Raw genomic sequence first — 21,517 nt, forward strand, 5'->3', positions numbered from 1 at the left:
AGTCCCAGCCAATGCAATAAGACAATAAAAACAAAAAGCATAAAGAGCAGAAAGGAAAATGTAAAACTGTACCTATGTATAGATGATAAGATTGTTTACACAGAAATCCTCTGGAATCTAAAAACTAATGACTAGAACTAATAAAATGACTATAACAGTGTCACAGGATGCAAGGTTCATATGTAAAAATCTATTCTATTGTATAAACCAGCAAGAAATAATTGGAAAATGAAAAATTTTTTAACTCCATTCATGGTAACTCCAGAAAAAACATGTGCAATATCTAACAAATGTCATTTAACACCTCTACCCTCGAAGTTAAGGCTATGTTGACAGACACTACCAAAGATCTAAATAAACAGAGCTCCTATTTCATGGATTGGAAATTCAGTTTTAAGATAGCAATTCCTCCCAAAGTGATTTCTTTAGTCAACACAATACCAATCAAATCCTAGGACACTTTTGGTAGAAACCGCCAGGTTGACTCTAAAATTTATATGAAAACACAAAAAAACTAGAATACCCAAAGCAATTTTTAAAAAGAAGAAAGTTGCAGGACTTATCCTATCTGATTTCAAGGCTTACAATCATGCAACAATAATGAAGATAGACATACAGATCAATGCAACAAAATAGTGGCCAGAAACAGACTCACACATATGGTCAACTGATTTTCAACAAAGCTGGTGAAGCAAATTCGATAAAGAAACAAAAGTCTTTACAATAAATGTCGCTGAATCAATCAGACAGCCACTTGGCAAAGGATGAACATTTAACTTTAACTCACTCCCATATATGAAATAGAACTCAAAACGGATCATAAACATAAATGTAAACCTAAAACTATGAATTTGTACAAGAAAACATAGGAGAAAATATTTTTAACCTTGAGGTGGACAAAGGTTTCTTAGAATACAAAAGCAAAGCATAAAAAACATAAATTATACATTGAATATTATCTGAATTTAAGAATTTTGCTCTTTGAAAGATGCTATGAGGAAAACAAAAAAATAAGCCACCAGAGGATAATACTGACAACACATATAAAAGATGAAGGACTTATATCCAAAATGTATTAATAATTCTTACAGCTCAAAAATAATACTACAAATAAATTTATCAAAATGGAAAAAAGACTTAGATAACTCAGAAAAGAACATATACAAATAGCTAATAAATACATAAAAAGATGTTTAACATCATTAATCATCTGGGAAATGCAAATTTAAGACAGAGTAAGATACACTTCACATCTACTGGGATGATTAATATCAAAAAGTCAGATAATTACAAGTGTGGTGAGGATGTAGAGAAACTAGAACCCTGAAACACTGCTGGTAGAAATGTAAAACAGTGAAGCCACTTAGGAAAAGAGTCTTACAATTCTTGAAATGATTAAACAGAGTTACCATATAACACAGCAATTCCACTTTTAGGGATGTGCCCAAGAGAAATGGAAACGTGTGCACACAAACACTTACACACGTGAATGTTTACAGCAAAATTATTCAAAATAACCCAAACCACCCAAATAACTATTCAACTCACAAGGAGGCAAACAAATGTGATATACCCATACAATGGAATATTATTTGGGCATAAAAAAGAATAAAGTACTAATACATGCCACATGGATGAACTCTTAAACTATTATGCTAAGTTAAAGAAGCCAGTCACACACACACACACAAAAACATGTCATAAAATAAAATCCCGTTCATCCGAAACGTTCAGAACAGGGAAATCTATAGAGATAGAAAGTACATTAGCAACTACTTAGTGCTGGGAGTATGGGTGGGAATAGAAGGTGGGACAGCTAGAGAACACACAGTTTCTTTTTGAAGTGTTGAAAATGTTCTAAAATTGACTGTGGGGATAGTTGCACATAATAGTGACTATATCAAAAACATGAATTGTACATTTTATATGGGTGAAGTCTATATAGCATGTGAATTATATACTAGTAAAGCTTCAAAAAAAAGAACATCGTAACACCACATGCCCACTAGAAAAACCTGACCATACCAAGTGTCAGCAGAGATGAAGAGCAACTGGAAATAAAATATCCTGCTGGAAGTTATGCAAAACAGTACAACCACTTTGGAAATAGCTTGGCAAACTCTTAAAAAATTTAAACACACACATACTATACACGGCCATTCCATTGGAAGGTATTTACCAAAGAGAAAAAACATAAATCAAAACAAAACAAAACAAAATGCATGGCTTCAAGCTACTAAACCAATCCCCCAAAAGCCTGAAAGTCCATTCTAGTATGTTCAGATAATTCATACCCTCATCGTTGGCATTCATGGATTTAGACATCAGTCTTGACTATCTCCAAATAATAAATTATCCTCAGAAACATCAAAGTTTGTTTCTGAAGAGAACAAATGATTCTTATGCAGCTTGAGTCAGCTATGCTCAGAATGCATGGCTCAATGGAAAGACTCGGGCTGCTGTAACCCTGGGCAGAAGCCAAGCAGGCAGAGGACTTTGGTGCAGTTGCCCCAGTTTCCTAGTCTTCCAGTGTATATATGCACAATGGGTAATTGCTATACACTTCTTTGGGGGAAAATATGCTCCTAATATACCTAGAAATATAATGTATAGTTTTTTATTCTTTTTCTACATTACTGTGATTACATCTCCTATGTGATAAAGTAAAATGTTATTTAATATCAGTATAATATTCTACTAAAGGAAGTATCATAGTTTAATAAGTTCCCTACTGTTGGGCATTTGTATTAGTTTTTACTATTATATTCAATCTTTGTACAGCTCTGGTTATTTGCTCAAGATAAAAATCTTAGAAATAAAATTATTGGTACAGAAGGTTTAAAGATTTTCAGACTCTTAATTTAGACTGGAAAATATTCTTCCAATGATATTCCCACCAATCAAGTGTCCACTTCACTACACGTACATCAACACAATATATCATCTTAACCAATTTTTTTCTAACTATACTTTTATTCTTAAGATTATTATATAGTAAAATTGACTGTTTTCTTTGTGTACTGTTCTACAAATTATTATCGTAATTATAGACTCATTTAACCACAACCAGAATCAAGATACAGAATAGTCTCATCACCCCAAAAGACTGCCTCATACTGTTCCATTACAGTCAGCCATACCCTTGCCCTATCCCAAATCCCCAGCAAACACTGATCAGTTTTTCATCAATATAGTTTTGTCATTTTTGAAAATGTCAAATAAATGGAACTCATACAGCACACAAACTTTTATGACTGGTTTCTCCCAATCTCAAAATGTCTTTGAGATTCATCCAAGTTTTTGCCTGTATTAGTAGTTTGTTCCTTCTGAATTGTACAAAATACAGAAAGGCAGTTGTTTGTAGCTCTTGACTAGCTATGAACATTCCTGTACATAATTTTGTGTGCACACTCATCTTTACCAAATCAGTATGTGGAAGTTATTTAACATTATAATTTGAATTCCATTATCAACGGTAAGAATTTTTTAAATATATTTACATGTCCTCTTTGCTTGACTCCCCTAATTTCATCACTGGAGATATTCAACACTTAATTATAAAATAAACTTCCTGTTAGACAATTTTGCTTAACTGTAGGCTGACGTAACTGTCCTAAGCACAAAAAGGTAGGCCTAGGCTGAGCTGCAATGTTTGGTAGGTATGTTAAATATATTTCCACTTATTTTCAATTTACAGTGGGTTTATCAGCACATAATCCCACCGTTAAGTGGAAGATCTGTACTCCAATCTAGTTTCCAAACCAACCCTCCCTCAAAGCTGCCCTTGTTAAAAGGCCACCAAGAGCTCTTCATCTGTAAATCCAGAGGTTATTTTTGTAGTCCTGAACAAAGTCTTCAAAAGCATTGGACAATGTTGACTACTTCCTCCTTGAAATACTACTCTATTTCTATAGTTTCTCTAACACACTTCAATTTTTTTCCTATTTCTATGGTTACTGCTTCTTAAACATCTTTACAGTTCATCAGATCTGAATTCTAGGCCCTCTTGTCACTGTCCACCACTTCTTAAATTAGCTCATCTACTCTCATGGCTTCAACACCACTTCTGTACTAACTTACATATTCTTTCTCTAGCCCAAATCATGAATGTAGATCTGTTTATCTGTATAGCCAACTGCCTCCCAGACCTGTCACATAAATGAGTAATGACATTTCAAACTCATCATGTCCCATTATCTTCTCTCCAAAAATTGCTCCTCCTTCAGTTTTCCCCTTTCTCAGTGAAGGTACCATCACACTTTTTCAAATAAAAAAAAACTGGGAGTCATCCTTATCATTCTTCACTTTCTCAGTTCCACAGCCAATCAACCATAAAATCCACATGATTCTACCCCCTTCCTGGTCCCAAAGGTGTGTACTGTTTGCCTTCTCCATTGTCTACACTCTTTTCAAATCATCGTCTCTAATCTAGACTACTGTTCTATTACAGGATCTTCCCAACAGGTCTACTGAAACTTTCTCTTGCCACCTCTATTCCCTACAACCATTTTTCATGTTTACTGTATCTATTTTCAAAAGCAAATCTGACCATGTATCCTTCCTGCTTAAAATCCATTAGTTTTAATGGTCTTGATTGGGGTTTGTAGCATACACAAAAAAGACACAGGAGGCTTTGACCAGTTTTTTAACTCTAAAACATTTTGCAGTGTGCAATTTCAGCCAATTTAAATAAGTGATTTTTCCATTACTTCTACCAGTAGCAGTCACTGTACACTGAAAGACTGACAATATCTTCCTGTATTTTAAAAATCTGTTCTTGTTTTTCATTAGGTTATCCAGGAAAAAAATGTAATTCCGCAGGATTGCTGCAAAACAAGGGTAAAAAGAATGTCTTCATCAAAAGGGCAGGAAAAAATACCATGAGTCAGATATCCTGTTGTATTCCCAGAGACAGAAAGAGTGGCTATTTGTGTCCAAGACCCTTCCTCTCACCAAAAAAAGGCTGAACAGAAAAGATAATAATTAAATTCTGAGAATTAAGAAATTACTTATAATTAACTTTGAAATACCGTAACATTTTTCAGACTTAAGATATATCCTTTCTTTTGCAGAACAGCAGGAGGAGAAGAGCATGAACTAATCTGGCTGGGTTGGAATCTTGATTCTGCCACTTACTTGTTTTGTGACCCTGGACAAGTACCCCTCTGTGCCAGTTCATAAATCTGTAAATGAATATAATACTAATACCTACCTTGCAGACTTGTGGACATAGATCAGCTAATACACGTAAAACACTTTAAACAGTATTGGTCATGTAGCAAGAACTACATGTTAACTTCCATCATCATCATCTTACCCTCATCGTTTTCCCAATTTGTCCCATTTTAAATATAGGCCACAGGGCAGGGAAGGGAGAGGGTGAATAGTTCTAAAAAGAAGAATGAAGATACTGGGACTTAAATATATGTGGAACATGATCTCCTATACCTAGAGTACTTGTAAAACATCAAGTATTGACTAATTTACTATGTCCCAGACTAACCATCCCTAATAATTCCACTTTAACTGTAATTTTTATTTCTAAACTTGGTTCTTATCTTTTCCCCCTTGACCCTGTAATGTACTTCCCAAATCAATACCAAAAATGGCCTGCATAAACAAGACTTGAATGCCTATCAGCAAGACTCAAAAAGTTGAGGATGCTTAAAACTTTTGACAATAGAGAAATAGGAAGATAACATTATTTTAATACTGATAATGGACATGATTGTCTTGATGATTGCCAAGCATAGTTACTCTAGGGTTGGATGACTTAACTGTACATTCCATAAGCCCACCTTCAGTATTCTTTCTTTCCTTTTAAAAATTCTAAATACATTGTTTTTTATAAAATTAATTAAAAGTAAAATGTCTCATATTAATCACATTCAACAAAGAATGTAAATCTCTTGTGGGTTATATTTGAGTTTTGAGATTAACAAAACCTACCAGAACTTTATGATTTGATAGTTTTTATTACACTAAATACATTAATATACAAATATTAATTACAGACAAATTCCTTTGAACTGGTAGCCATCTATATTTTTTTATCTAATAAGAGACTAAATGTCAGCTAAGAATACATATCATAATTTATAAAATAAACCTAGAAGATATTTCTTTGCATTAAATATCATTTTCAGAATATTTTATGAGCATGACAGGGACTGTACATTCCATATTTTCAGTATCTCTTGTCAAGGTATATATGCAATAAGTGCTAACATAGAAAACAAAAAATTAATAAATCTGCAATATTCCCAAGTATCTAGAGAATTCCTTTAAGTACCAGAAAAGTTATTCATCAATTTCCAATCTGACAGTCCAATCATTAAACATGCAAAGCTTTACTAGGAAAAAAAACACAATACAATGTTGATGGAAATGTAAAATGGCATAATCACTTTGGGTAAAGGTCTGGCAGTTTCTTAAAAAGTTAAATGCACATCTTCCCTAATCCACTATTATATCCATAAAAAATTATACCAGAATATTCACAGAATCCTTATACGTAACAGCCAAAATCTGGAAATAGCCCAGAAGTCCATCAAAAGATAATGGATACACAAACTGTGGTATATTTATACAATGGAATACTACTCAGCAGCAAAAAGCAATGAACAAAATAAAATGGGTATTAAAAATCTTCAAATGGTTGAAAGAAAACAGAAAAGAGGGTACACACTGTATCATTCCAATTATATGAAGTTTAGAACAGGCAAAACTTATCTATGATTTTTTAAAAATTATAACAGTAGTTCCCTGAGCTGCCATGGTATTAATTAGGAAAGGGCAGGAGAGCACTTTCTGATGGTAGTAACATTCTTAATCTTGAGAAGGATTTAAGCTACACAGGTGTAGTCATTTGCCAAAACTCATCATTTAAGATTTGTGCATTCCACTGTTTGCAAATCATACCTAACACACACACACACACACACACGCACACACACACACCAATATGGAACTCCAGCTCATGAAACTTATGCTGAAATATTTAGGGGTAAAGTACTCTAATTCTGCAACTTGTTTTAAAATAACAGTTTTCTTTAAAAAAATGAATCAATAGATGGATAAATATATAATAAAGCAAATACAGCAAAACATTAATTACAGAATTTAGGTGTTAAGCACATGAATATTTACTGTGAAATGCTTTTTAGCTTTTTCTGTATATTTGAAGACTTTCTGAATCTTTGTAACAGAGATTAAGTCACACAATTTTAAAACACTAAAGATCTACTAACAAAGTATAAGTCTAAAGATAGATCCATTTTACTTTAAATTGGGCTGAATTAATTAGTATTATTTCTTGATATTGCTTCCCATATTTACATAGCAATTGAAAACTAAAAATAATACAAATTCAAATTATAGCTACTAGTTTTAATTAGACAATTTAAAAGATATATGAAAATATATTGAGAGACATCAGGCAGCAGGCACGCGCGGCGAGCGCGGCGGCGAGTCTCTGGGGAGGCTGCCGGAACCCTCGCGTGCCCTCGCAGTTTTGCCCTTCAGGTGCCTTCTCCGCGCTCCCGCCGACTCCGGCTTTGACCGCGGGGGCGCGCGCCGCGTTGCCGTAGAAACGCCGGGGCCCTGGCCGGCCCGGGGGCGCGCAAGGCGGGCGCTCGGGCTCCGGGCGGCGGTGGCGGCTGGCGCCCTAACGCGGGCTCGGGCGGCGTGGAGCCCATTGTTGGGCCCCAGCCTCGGATCCAGACCTGTGCGAGGCAAGATGATGAGGCGCAGCTTAGAAAACCGGGATGCCCAAGCCAGACAACTTCAAGATGCTGTCACAAATGTGGAGAAGCACTTTGGAGCGCTGTGCCAAATCTTTGCTGCTTATGTGCGGAAAACTGCCAGACTGCGAGACAAAGCAGACCTCCTGGTGAATGAAATCAACGTGTATGCCTCTACAGAAACCCCACATTTAAAGCAGGGCCTGAAAAACTTTGCTGACGAGTTTACCAAACTTCAGGATTATCAACAAGCAGAGATTGAAAGGCTTGAAGCCAAAGTAGCTGAATCTTTGAAAGCTTATGGAGCCATTGTAAAAAAAAGAAAAGTGATGACCTCAAACCAACATTAACATCAAGGAATGGAGAAGCTAAATAAACAATTAACTCAGAAAGAACACGTCGGCGAAACCCATCTGATAACGTTATTTCACAGGCAGAAACCGAACTACAGAGAGTTACAATGGATGCTACCCGAACAACACGTCATCTAGAGGAAACTATTGACAATTTTGAAAAGCAGAGAAAATAAAGGATATAAAGATCGTATTTTTGGAATTTATCACTATCAAAATGTTATTTCATGGCAAAGCTTTAGAGGTCTACACTGCTGCCTATCAAAATATATAAAAGATTGATAAAGAGGATTTAGAGGTTTTCCAAAATTCTCTGTATCCACCAGATTATTCATCTCATTTAGATACTGTAAGAGCAAATTCAAAATCACCTCTTCAGAGATTGTCAGCCAAGTGTGTATCTGGAAAAGGACAGGTATCCATCCACCTGTCCACTAAGAAAGGATCAGCAAGCAGAAGATGATGATGAAGAGGATGAAGACTGACTTAGATGCTACAGAAGAAGAAAATTAATTTTCTTAAGTAAACTTCACATTTCCATGTTCAACTTAAATGATCTGGAATCCAAAATTACTAAACTCTAAAACATTATATTGACTTGATATGTCAAACCTATAAATGAAATTCCATTGAAAATGGAAAATAATTAAAGGCAATTTATTCTGAGCAAAAATGAAGGTTTTAAAAAATACTACAAACGAGTCATTTTAACATCCCATCTAGCATTATATGATCTTTTTGTAAATGTTCCTTTTTTAAAAAATTCTGTTTCAAAAGTATTTCATATTAATGCATATTGAAGCCAAAGTAGCTGAATCTTTGAAAGCTTATGGAGCCTGGTTGAGGTTTCAGTCTAATAAGACGAGAAAAAAATATCTAACAATTCCACTCATGGTTAAGATACAATGTTTTCATAAGAAAAGGGTCCTAGATAGCTCTGATGAAATAGAAATTCTGTTCTATAAAGCCTTAATCAAAAAGCAAGTTTTTTTCCCCCACTGTTAGTACAACTTTAAATTTCATTTGATAAATAAATTTACTTTTCAACAAGAGTGTAATCACTCTTGATTAAAGGTAATGGGATACTGATATCAGTGTTTTACAACTATACATAAAACATAAATTTTAGCTTTAAAAAAAAGCAACATTCAACATTCAGCCCAATTCTGGTTTTAAAATGAAAATTCTATCATAATAAATAAAGCACTATACATGGTACTACAATTTTGGAAAGCTCTAATTTGGTGGAATGTTGCCTAAGATGACAACATGGGAAACCATGAATCATTAACAATTCTATAAAAATTTTACCAAACTACTAATTAATAAGAGTATATAGTCACTTTTATTTCTGAAAATATGAAACAATCAGAGCCTTCAGTGTGTCTGATGCTTTTTTTATTTGGGTGGGGAATTGTACTTTTGTTATTTCATGGATCCCAGTCAGGCACATAAAATTTTTTTAACTTATAAAATCATAAAAGCAGTTAGTTACTCCTAACAGAAAAAGACTTTCTACAAAGCAAAGAAAGAAAAAAAAATATTGAGCCAATTTCTCAAAACCACAGATTTAGCATGTTGAATTAGGTTGCATATTCTAAGAACTTACTCTTTTGTATTTCTTACATATTGCAACCATATTTTATCTAATTACATCTAAGTATTTACAATCGAATTGCATCAAATATTAGTTTTGAGAATTTGTGGATCTTAAATGGAAAAACAATTTTGATATTTAGACATGGTACATTTGGTATCTACTATAACACTATCATCTAGATACATTTATTTTATTTATGCCTCATCCAAAAATTTTACCTTAACAGTACTGAATTGTTTGTTTTATGAGACACAAAGTACACAAATCAGTACAATGTATTACCTTGTATTTAAAAGAACATGTACCAACAAAGCATTTAACCACTATTATCTATAGTATATATTAAATACAATCATTCACACTCTAAATTATTTAAGCACGTCTATTTAAAATTTCACATTATCCCAGAAAACACATGGAAAAAAATTCATATTTTAAACATTCTCACATAAGATGCAACAGGGTAGAGTGAATCTTTCAAAAATGAAATAACAACACGTTGATGTCAAATTATACAAAAAAGTACTTAATTTGAATATTTTAAGATATCTGCCATTTTTAGAAAGAGATTAACTTTTTCAGGATGTCATTATAAATCATATGTGATTTAGAAAATCCTAAGCTACAACAATGTATCATTTTGATATGGATAAAAAGGTGGCAAAAATAATCTATATACTCTCTAAATTACTAATATATTAGATGAAATATTTTGCCTTAGTACATTTTTCAAAATTAATATATTTCTATAGAATTGAGCCTACATTTTAAAAATAACTCTTCCCTATGTTTTCTCGGCATCACATTTTGTAGGCAAAGCTCATGGCCCTTGTAGTTGTCTATGGCATGTAGGATGTCTGGTGGCTTCAGCTGTATTCCATTAGCACCTAGCAGAACTTGCCCCTTACATTCCCCTTAGCAAAACTTGTTCTCAACAAAAATTGCTAATGTAAGTTGATAAGTAGTCAAAAAACTCTAAAGTCTCAATATCAAAAAGAAAAAGGCTTTTTAGCTCAGAATTTTCTAAAAGACTGTGCAAGATAATAAATAAATAATAAACACCTCCAAAAACAGTTAAATGGTCAAATAAGTTTTCTTTATACAGCATTTCTCATAAACTAATATGCTACTTACAGGTACCTGGGTGGAGAGGTGGCTATACACTGGAGCAAATTATAAGCATTTAAATTTCTGCAAATTAAAATTAAACAAAATTCACTCAGGATAATTGCTGCAGCAAACTCACTGCAATGTGTGCAATTCTAGTGTTTAAAAATTTGTAAAGTAAGGTTTTTTTACTCTACTTAGCCCTAAATGCTAATGAATTTGTCACCTGACACAACCAAAGAAACAGTCTTGAACAATGCTGGAGAAAAATATGACTGTAGCAGACTATGTTTACTCTATTTTATGGGCAGCAAAATAAATTTTCAAGGACAATTTTGTATATACATTTTTCTACTTTACACATAGATTTTAGAACCTAACCACAAAAAAAGGCGTATGTTGCACTGTTTGAAACCAGAACTCTTTCCCTAGAAACATCTCACAGAATTAATGTTCCACAGAACACACTTTGAAAAACTTTGATATAGCTGCACAAATTCCACATTTAAATTGAACATTCATCAATTCTGAGTCATAGCATGCTGTGACTGTAATATGAATTTCATTATATATAGTAATTTGCTTTCAATAGTTTAAAAATGTTTTATCTACTACAAGGATGTATTTAGAATTATATTGTAAAAACATTGCTTCAAATTAGAATTATAAGATTCATTAGACTGAAAGAAAAGTCACAGGACAGATTAAAGATCATACTGTCTAAAGAACATATCGTAACATTCAAGGTATTTTTATAATAAAATATTTAACTCTAATAGCAGATATAAAATACCAATGAAATTAAGCAATCAACAAGCTAAAATAGTAGCATGAGTCCATTTGATTTTTTATTCTTTCTTTTTCAATAGCCATAATCAAAATTTTGGATTTAACTTCCTCTTACTAAATGCCATTATAACACCAACTCTCAGCTCTAATTTATCTCCCCCTAACCAAAAGCCTTCAATAGCTTCCCATTGTCCATTCAAGTTTGATTCCTTAAAAATGGCATTTAATGCAATCCATAATCTGGCACCAACTTCCAAACTGATATCCCTCAATTCACCTTCACCTGCTCCTCTTTTCAAAGAAATTTTTTGAGAATCTAGTATGATTTAGGCACCAAGCTAAGTTCCACTCTATTCCAGTGGTTCTCAAACTTTAGCTTGCATCGGAATCTTTAACAGGTTTAATAAAAGAGATGTTGGACTCCCCCTTGAGTTTCTGATTCAAAAAGAATGGACTTACATTTCTCACAAGTTCTCAAGAGATGCTGATGCTAGTGGTAAGGAACTACTCTTGGTGAGCATAGCCCTACCATAAAGACAACAAACTGGAAGCCCATAGGCTGAATGAGGCCCACCGACATGTTTTGTCTGTGTAGTGTTTTAAACACATTTTGTATTATCCTCAAACATTTTAAAATTGGAAAACTTTACAGAAAAATGCAGATTTCTGGCTTACTTCTGCATGTACGATTCTACTGGAGCTCAGTCAAGTGAGAAGTCCTAGTCCAGGTAACCACAGCCCTAACTGGCCCTCTCTATACCCACTTGAAATCACCCGGCTTAGCACTCACTATATTGTGCTAGTACACTGACCCATTCTTCCCCATACTCTATGCCTTTTTCATGCTGCTCACTCTCACTTACTACCTACCTCATTTTAAAACCTGGCTTAAAAATTCTTCCTCAACAAAGCCCAGCAAAAATAGAAATATTTAAGTAATATACATATTAAAGATTTAACTTAAATTTAGTATGTGTACTTTAAAGAATCAAAGTTTTATTTCCACAAATACTAAAACAGCAATATTTATTTTTAAAATTATAGATTATATAATAAATTATAAACATTTTTTGCTATTTTCAGTCTATGTAAAAGTTTAATTTTGTTCTTTGACATTTTTACTGTTTTTTTCTTACTATGACAGAAATCTTTTATAGAATTAAGACATTAAAAGTGAATTAAGACATATTAAATCTTACAGCCAAAATATGTAATACCTAAAAGAGAAATATCTTCCTTTACTAGAGAAAAAAGGGAGGCAGAATGGGGAGTAACTGATACAATTCTTCTGATTTCAATACCTACTAATCCTTAAAAGCAATTTAAAAATAAATGCTTCTAATTTTTTAATATGGAAGATATTTTAGTGGATCTTTACTTCCATGGAATAGCAGGGGAAAGATCACAGTGAGACAAAAACTGAGCGCTGGTCCTTGCTCTGCCATAATAGCTTTGTTCCAGTAAGTAAGTCGTCGAGCTCTCCCTGGACCTCTAAATTGAAGAGTTGGGAAAAAGTGATCTGCAAATAACTTTCATCTCTAAAATACTAGGACTTCTCCTTCAAAATATGAAAGCATAAAATCAATGTAATATAAACAAGTTTCTGTTTACTAGGCCAGTATTGCTTCTAGACTGACTTAAAAACCTTAAACTACAGCTTTCAAAGCTCTAATTTTAAATGTTAAAGACTCAGAACTTTGAAAGAATATATGTTTGTACGTATACTCACATGTTATATTTTAATGATAAAAATAAAACATTTTTTGTAACACCAGCAACTAAACTTCTTAGAAAGTTGAAGGAAAACAAAAATATATATATACTCATGCCAACCAATCAATAAATTGTAGTATATCTCAAAAGAAAATTAAATAATTAGAAAATCATGTCAAAAAAGTTTTTCATAATAGGGTAGCAGTATTGTTAAAGAATATGTATTCTGTTTCAGGATATTCCCAGATAAAAATAATTTGGCCAATATTAATCAAGTTGCCAGATTGAAAAAAAAATTTTAGAAACTATTATATTCAGGCAGATCATGCTGTAAGCGAATTGCTTTCAGCTTTTCCACTTCAATTTTTGCTCTTAGCAGCTCTTCCTCTAGCTGCTGCCTTCTTTTCAATCCATCCCTCTTTTCCTGAACATATAATCCAAAATTTTTTTGATTTTCTAAAATTATCCGATGCTCCTCTTTCAGCATTTGCAGAATCTGAGGATCATACCCTAATTGTGACCTAAAGTGTTCTCCATTCTCCTGCTGAAAAAAATCACCTCTCCTTGGAACAGAAGATGGAGACGATGTCATTCTCATATCAACAGAGGAAAGTGATGGTGACAAAGATCTTTCCATAACATGTACTAATTCATGTTCTTCTCTTTGCTTTAAAGTATCACTCTGCTGAGAATTTAAAATCAGTGAAGGAGGGGGTTTAATGTCTTCTTCTTGCTTCACCTCCACTGTTATAGCAACTGGATGGTGATCCAACATTAGTGAACTGGTACCAGCCTGTGCTTCCTCATCCAAGTTTGCACTACAGCACACAAAAAAGCATTATAAAATGTAAATCAAATGAAGACAAGGGTATATTTATAGCATTACTTCATATTTAATATACATTAAATTATCAATCTTTAGAGCTATCAAGAAAATTATGAAACAAAAAATGTTTAACCCTTCGAGTAACAGATTAAAATGATAAAATTTAGGATTTCAAGGAAACACACTTGTAACTCCTATTCTTAACTTTAAAAGGACAGGAAATGACAAATATCACACAAGATCAATAAAGTAAATAAAACAGAAAAGTCATTTTTAATGCTGTTAAAGAGACACCAATTGTCCATATAAGCCTGACATTCTTAAATGGTATTGAGGGCCTTTTAATGCTTTTTGGGACTTGCTACTCAACACCTCAGTCCTAGATCTCCTGCTTTTGCTCTCATGGACCGATCTAAAAATCACCGAGCTCCATGTCTTCTAGGACAGTGGAAGGCCATCTATGTCTACGAGAGGTATGTATTTCTGTACTTGTCAAAAAAAAAAGTTTTGTATGGCTTTGGGTATGCTTGACTCTCAGGGGGTTATTCTAACAATCCAATTTCAGATGCAATGGCATTCACCCTTTACCTGTCCTAAAATGCATGACTCAGTTGTTCTTTTTGTCTTTCAATGTTTGATCAGGTAAAGTTCACAGGTCAAAGGTTTATATCCACCACTGCATCCCCAACACGTAGCACAATATAGTATTTGGAACCTAGTGGGTGCTCATCATATGTTGAATAATTGAATAAATAAAATGGTTTCCTTAATGCAATATTTTTGAATGGCCTTTATACAGTAAATTGCAAGCTTATTAAATTTAATAAAATATCCACTCCAGTTTCAGCATTTAAACTTTGACATAACAATATTTGTTAATAACAAATACAATGTACCTTAAATTCTGGTTTTTAAGAAAACTTTTAAAAATAATTTCATGTATAATTGAAGCTGCTAATTAAAAATACATAATCTTGTTTCTTGAGGGTCTTAAAATTTATGCTTTCGCCTAACTTAAAAATAAAAGTTATATAGAAGGAAAAAATTATTGGAACATTAAGAGGAAAATGCTATCCTTAACGTTATTTAGAGAACAACGTTATTTAGAGAACAACGTTATTTAGAGAACATTTTACAAATGATAAATAAGTGGCATAGTTAAGAATACATTTTACAAGAAAGATGAAAAAACTGGAACAAGTTCAAGTAGAACATAAGGAAAAAAATTAAAACTCCCCATATGTCCCTTACTAATGTGACATTAAATTGCTCGAAATATCAGATATTTTTCTTAGGGACACAAATCAAATAACAAGAGATACAGTATGTTATGAAAAATCTATTTGTAGATTAAATAAATCCCTTCATTTTCATTCTTGTCTTTTCTGTCATCTTATGACTTTCAAAAGCAAAACAACAGAATATAAATGTAATTCAAATTAGCAAGACTTGCTTTTATTAACCTCTCTAAAATCTGGAATGGGAAATTCTTAAAACTACAGATGAAAACTAAACTTTTTAAATCTACATAACTAATCTTCCAAATTAGCACGTATAACAAGTATAAGACTCATATTTAGATATATACTCCTGTGTAAATTTAAAATATGCCTTATATCCAGAATATTCCATTCTATTTTAGTTGGAACATAAGTAAGGCACACAAAGTAAAATATTAAAAATAAGTGCTTTAGAGAAGGTCCCAAAAATGATAAGCAGGAGCTCTAAAATTTATGAATATAAATTTTAAGATCAAATAGCTTACAAAAACACAAAATATAATCTTAGAAGTAAAAATAAAGACAAATATCAATGTGTTATAGAGATAGCCTTACAAATTACATATGTATTTTTAAATACATTAAATAATATAGGCAATAATTTTTCCTTTTTAAGAATGGAGTTTGGTGAGATTAACAGGCATATTTACACAGAAACATAATTAAGACTATAGAATTATAAACTTCTGAGATAATTATTAAGATTCAAGATGACATAAATCAAGTAAGTCTAAGCATATTAAATATATTAAACAAAAGTGTTAACAGAAAATGGCACTGGACACTAATACAAATAAGCATTTAAAGGGCTTATTTCTAATATTCTGCCCTTTAAAATCTGAAACATTGTTCAAACAGTAGGTATAGAAATATGTAAATCAAGTAACTTATTTTATCAGAGAAATGTTACCATCCCAAAAGACTGATTGCATGTGTGTATGTGTATTATATTATGTTGTATGTATATACACAGTCAAAATGTAAGCAGATACTTGTATATTATTTGTCTTCTATATTCACTGTTCTTAAAATATACAACTAAAACTACAGTTTCTCTGTGTATTTTCAAATTACAAAAACCTCTACTTAATACCCAAAAGCTAGTTTTATACCTGTAATGCAAAAGGGCACTTTTTTCTATGGTTTGAAGGGAGAAAAGTTTTTTAGTAAGTAGCACATGTAAAATTGTCTTACTGTAGAGTTGTTTTTGACATCCAGCATATTAGGATTTAATCATTGTCATCACATTTTTAAGCAGTGGCCCCCTGAATTAGAACGTTGTTATCAATGTCCCAGATTCCCACTGGTGTTCGTTTTTTTTTTTACTATGCTATTAACTAGAAATAAGCAGTATATGGTAAGAAGCTGGGCTCAAAAAAATTATCCTAATAATCAAAGTAACAAATATGTTATATTCCCCCATTTTACCCCCTTTTATTTTCCTAAATTCCAAAGGATTTCACAGGTAATCAATAATTTTGCTTATATATTGACTCCTCACCGATACAAAAGCACATTGTAAAGCTTTGTTTGAAAGGGTCCCTCAATTAACATGGAGTTTACAGTTTGTTTAAATTACCTTAAATGGTTCTCAAGAAAATGTAGCTGCCACTGTTATCCTTGCCAGGGGTTAAAATCTGAATTGGTGGTAAAATAACAGTTGTGAAGATTCCCAGGCAAGGGGATATGTAGAGCATATATTTAACAACAACAAAAATTCTAACCCTATAAGAAACCAGTTGCTCTTACTGGTATTTTAAAATTCATAGTTTGATATCTTTGCAAAAGTATAGGTGAGCTTACCCTTTCCTGTGTATGACCTAAGACCAAAGTGAAACTAGACCATTAATGAATAAAAACAACAAAAACTTCTAATTTTATTAAGTGATCTGGGTCCCTAGTTAAGCATTAACTCCTTTGCTTGTGTTTATCTTTTTAATTTTGAATATAAGTTAGAAAAATAATTTAAACTGCCTTAATTTACATGTTATTAATAAAGTTAATTAAGTTTTTAGATCAATTAATATTCAGTAAGTGTAGATAGGGACAATTCATAAAAAACAAGGGTTCCATTTCTTCTGAAACTGCTAACTTTATATAAAACTGAAAATTCCAATGAAATGTGGTCTTAAATAAAAAAGAAAAAAGTTATCCTTCAGAACCTAATTAAACAAGTTAATTCTAAAGCTTAAAAAGTTTGTGAGGTGATGTCACAAATTTCAACCCATTTAGTTCTCCCTACCCTTCTTAGAAACTAGAAGGAGGGAAGGGGGAGGGGAAGACAATAAAAAGTGGCTTAAATCAAATGCAGCAGAAAAATTCCTTATAGCCTCACTTTTCTTTTTTAAGAATGCAAAACAAAGACACTATTCATTGCTCCCCTAGTGGGGATGTTTACTATGCATATCTCTATCACAACTAAGCCAGAGCCCAATACATAGGAGGTGCCATAATTTTCCACAAGAAAAGAAAATAAAGCTTACCTTTGTATGTGGTTCCTGTCTCTTACCAGGCAAAAACTGGAAATCTGGGGAATCATCTCCATAACTTTCTTGGTTGGCTCAGAAATATTGCTTTTAAAATCTGATTGGGTCTCTTTTTGTTGCAATAGCTCCTGTTTGGCATATTCTTTGAGCCTTTTGTAAAGGGTGCGTAGGCCCTGGGCTGTTCGAGAAGGGCGATCTACTCCAATTGCATTATAGTTAACTGCTATGATATCCCAACATCTATTCTTTTCCACTATTACTGAATGTTTATTAGTGTGTTCTTCGAGAATTTTAACATATGGCTTCACCAGCTTTAGCAAATCAAGCTTTTCAGATAAGGTAAAATTGGAAGACCTAGCCTTTCCTACCATTGTTCTTTTCAAATTAAGTAGGCAGCTTCTGAAACCACCAAGCAGCCTTCAGCTCTGCTCAGCTCTTTTCACAAACAGAAAAAGATCAGGCTTAACTAGGCTAGCCTCATTTAGGCCCACGCCTACAGGGGAGGGTTTATTAAAATTCCTCCAGCTTAAGCTGACGCAGGTTCAGGAAATCTGCTTAAGCCAAGCCTGACCTACATAAAGCTTCTCACTGAAGACAGGAAGGCACAAGCAAAACACACTTGTGTATAAAGAGAACAGCTCGAGATAGGATTTAATACACAAAGGTCTAGAGATAAGTATGGAACACAGCTAAAAATTAGCTAATTTAGTGAGAATATCGAATTTCCACACAAATATGCCTATCTTAAAACTGCACTGCAGTATCACTTTAATAAAAACAAAGGAGGAACTGGTTTTGTGTTATTTATTTACAAATCCGGTAGACAGAAAAATGAAAAACTGAAGATATGAGTGGTGATTCCTAACAGAGCCCCTAACCACTGTTTTCTAAGCTGCTGTTCTCTTACAAAATCTGCATAATGCTGGTCCTGCTGTCAATCAGGAATTGCATATCCTCTAGCTAGTTAGGTTACACCCAGACTCAGACTCCACAGTAAAGCTAAGCTTCTCCTTCATTTTACAGTCTACAGAAGCCACTGCATATTTTTTCCAGTCATTTACAAAAATATTTTTGTTGAACACTAAATCTAAAAAGCAGATAAGAAATGTTTCTAAAGCAAGGGATTTTTCTAGCTGTAATGTATGTGAATATGCTAGCCTGCTTTATCATGTGTAAAAAACACCACTCACAGAGAGAACAGCATAATCATGCCTTAAGACTGCACACAACAAAATTGCATTTGCTATTATTACAGAGTAGGATTTTTTATTTAGCTGTATTCACACAATTTGGACTATTTAAAAACAAAACAGACCCAAAATGGAGTCACTTATGCTAAGTCTCAAGTCACCAAACTGAAGAGTTAATTAATTTCACAGTTTCAGCTCTCTCAGAAATGGAGTCTTAAACCAGTCAATCAGGAACTACTTGATTAGCATCTAGTGACCTGTAACCTACCTGATAGACACCTGCCATCCCCTAAAGGAAAGTACATGGACCTTGCCACAATCACTTTTGCTGGTGCAGCTTCCTTGTTCCCCTCCCTTCTGCCAATAGAAGTCCTTCATTTTATACAGCTCCTTGGAGCTCCTTTCTGTGTGCTAGATAGGAAGCTGCCCAACTCATGAATATTTGAATAAAGCTAGTAAGATCTTTAAAATTTACTCAGTTGATAAATAGATAAAATTGGCTCAGTAAAATTTTGTTTTTTAACAAAAGTAAACAACTAGTCTAACCATTTTGCAAAGGGCCTAGTTTGTGTGCTTAGAATATATATTTTCTAATCCCGGTCTGAAACATGAAAAATAACAATGTAAGAAAAATAAGCCTATTTTCACCTGATGTATACATATATCTCTAGATAAGAAAATGATTGAGAACAGACTTGAACACAGTTCCATTCAGTCAACACTTACTGTACAACCCTTTAAAATGCTCCCAATCACTGGGCAATGCCCAAGGAAAACAAAGCTGAATCTAGATACAGCCCCTATCCAGGGAAATTCTGGATGGTAATTCTACAGAAATGCCAGAAATTTCAATTATCTTGCTTTTCATTATTTCAATGGAAGAGAAGTAAATTAAATTTACTTCATTCTTACTGTGAGCCAGATAATGAGCTAGCAGCTTTAAATGTGTTATCTGTCAGGAAAAAAAGTGAAAGATTGCTGGGTGTTTTATGGAATGCTAGGTGTTATCTGGCATACCATACTGGGTAATCTGATTCTTTAGTAGTCCTAGCCTTTCACTGTCTTTAAGCAATTTTATTGCTCAGTAAATTGTAGAAAATAGTAATACAAATGATTCTTGTTCACAGGAATGCAAATTGAAAATTCACCTGCCCCAACAACCTGACCACAGGTACCCAAAGCAAGAACACAAAATACATACTGTCTTTTAGAAAATATTTTTAGAATAACATGTATTATGTTATGAAGTGAAATATTAATAAACATGAAAAACTATTCAGTCTCACTAATTACCAAGGAAATGTATACTAAAAATTATTTTATTTTCATCTATAAGATTGGCAAAATTCAGAGATTGAAAATCTCAACAGTGGATGAGGGTTAAGAGCAAATAATCTCCTGTACTGTGATAGTGTAAAATAGCCTTTTGGATGGCAATCTGAGAGTATTAATAGATCACATGTAAAACAACCTTCTAAAATTAGTTATTTTATTTCTCAGAAATATACCTTGGAAAAATACTCAGATACACACAAGGAATAACAAAGTATTCTATGTAGTTGTACAATGTTGGAAGCCATTTAAAAGCACATTAGATGGGGACAAGTTAAAAATCACTGGAGTACATACTATTGTCTACTCTAGGACTCCACTGTCCAATACAGTATCCATAAACTACATGTGGCTATTGAGCATTTTAAATGTAGTGAATGGGACTAAGGAACTAAATTTTAAATTTTATTTAATTTTAATTAATTCAAACTTAAACTGAAGCAGCATATTTTTCCATTAAAGACTTTATTGTTTTGGTAGAACTAAATTTTACTTAACTCTTTCATTACATATGATTCTGTTGTTTCTGATATTACTGACAAGAGCTTCTTCCTTGACCAAACTTCAGCTATGCTCCACTGAACCATCTTCTCAACTAGGCCTTGGCATTGGCAGCCTGCCAAACCCAGATTTGGCAAGAACCCTGCTAAACCACTTTATCAAGAATCTCTCCACCTGGATACCTAACCAAATTCTCATACCCCCACCCTTAATACCTAACCAAGTTCCTCTCAGTAATTTTTCACCCCTGACTCTCATACTTTACCCATTGTCTATAAATCCTCTCCTATTGGGAGGTGAGTTCACTCTCTCCCGTATTACAACAGTCTTGAGTAAAGTTTTCTTGCCTGCTTAACTTGTCCAGTGCAATTTTTCTTTGACATTACACATAATCACATCACCAGTGTGGTCAACCTTAACGAACTGATTCTGAATGGATGATGTTTTTTTCCATGCACTGTTGTAACATTTAATGGAGTTGAAAATTTTATGCAGACAGAAAAAATTACAGTGATATCCTAGGTAAAATGTAATTGATTATTAATCTGAAATATTTATTACTGTTTTAATTATAATTATTTTTCAAGGTAAAAAGTAA

General features: G+C 33.2%; 3 protein-coding genes across 7 annotated transcripts in view; 1 reads left to right on the forward strand and 2 right to left on the reverse strand.

Moving 5' to 3' along the window:
• RAD54B (RAD54 homolog B) overlaps positions 1-21,517 on the reverse strand; it is a 119,542-nt gene that overhangs the window by 56,055 nt on the left and 41,970 nt on the right. The gene's annotated exons all lie outside the window — the stretch shown is intronic.
• Positions 1,338-20,384, reverse strand: FSBP (fibrinogen silencer binding protein). 2 transcript variants are annotated; one of them, XR_005055183.2, is made up of 3 exons: positions 17,894-20,384; positions 8,467-14,122; positions 1,338-7,724 (listed from the first exon to the last, which is right to left on the reverse strand). XR_005055183.2 is itself a non-coding variant. In XM_017648904.3 (2 exons), exons 1-2 carry the CDS (start codon positions 18,265-18,267, stop codon positions 13,603-13,605), a joined length of 894 nt encoding a protein of 297 aa, XP_017504393.1. In that variant the 5' UTR covers positions 18,268-20,384; the 3' UTR covers positions 1,338-13,602. The 2 variants fall into 2 exon arrangements, 1 of the variants encoding a protein (XP_017504393.1); XM_017648904.3 differs by having other exon boundaries at positions 1,338-14,122.
• Positions 7,739-8,608, forward strand: LOC108390176 (CBY1 interacting BAR domain containing 1). Its single transcript, XM_036995733.2, is given in 5 exon segments — positions 7,739-8,056; positions 8,059-8,262; positions 8,265-8,513; positions 8,515-8,574; positions 8,576-8,608. Coding segments are annotated over 5 exon segments (864 nt in total).

Source organism: Manis javanica, chromosome 2 (genome assembly GCF_040802235.1).
Source record: "Manis javanica isolate MJ-LG chromosome 2, MJ_LKY, whole genome shotgun sequence".
NCBI classification, from domain to species: Eukaryota; Metazoa; Chordata; class Mammalia; order Pholidota; family Manidae; genus Manis; species Manis javanica.

Bases quoted from the DNA above. Each gene is read 5' to 3' on its own strand.
- FSBP (XM_017648904.3), bottom strand. From the start codon at position 18,267: ATGGTAGGAAAGGCTAGGTCTTCCAATTTTACCTTATCTGAAAAGCTT. The intron at 14,123-17,893 runs GTAAGCTTTATT...TGTGTGCTGTAG, and splicing joins GACAGGAACCACATACAAAG to TGCAAACTTGGATGAGGAAG.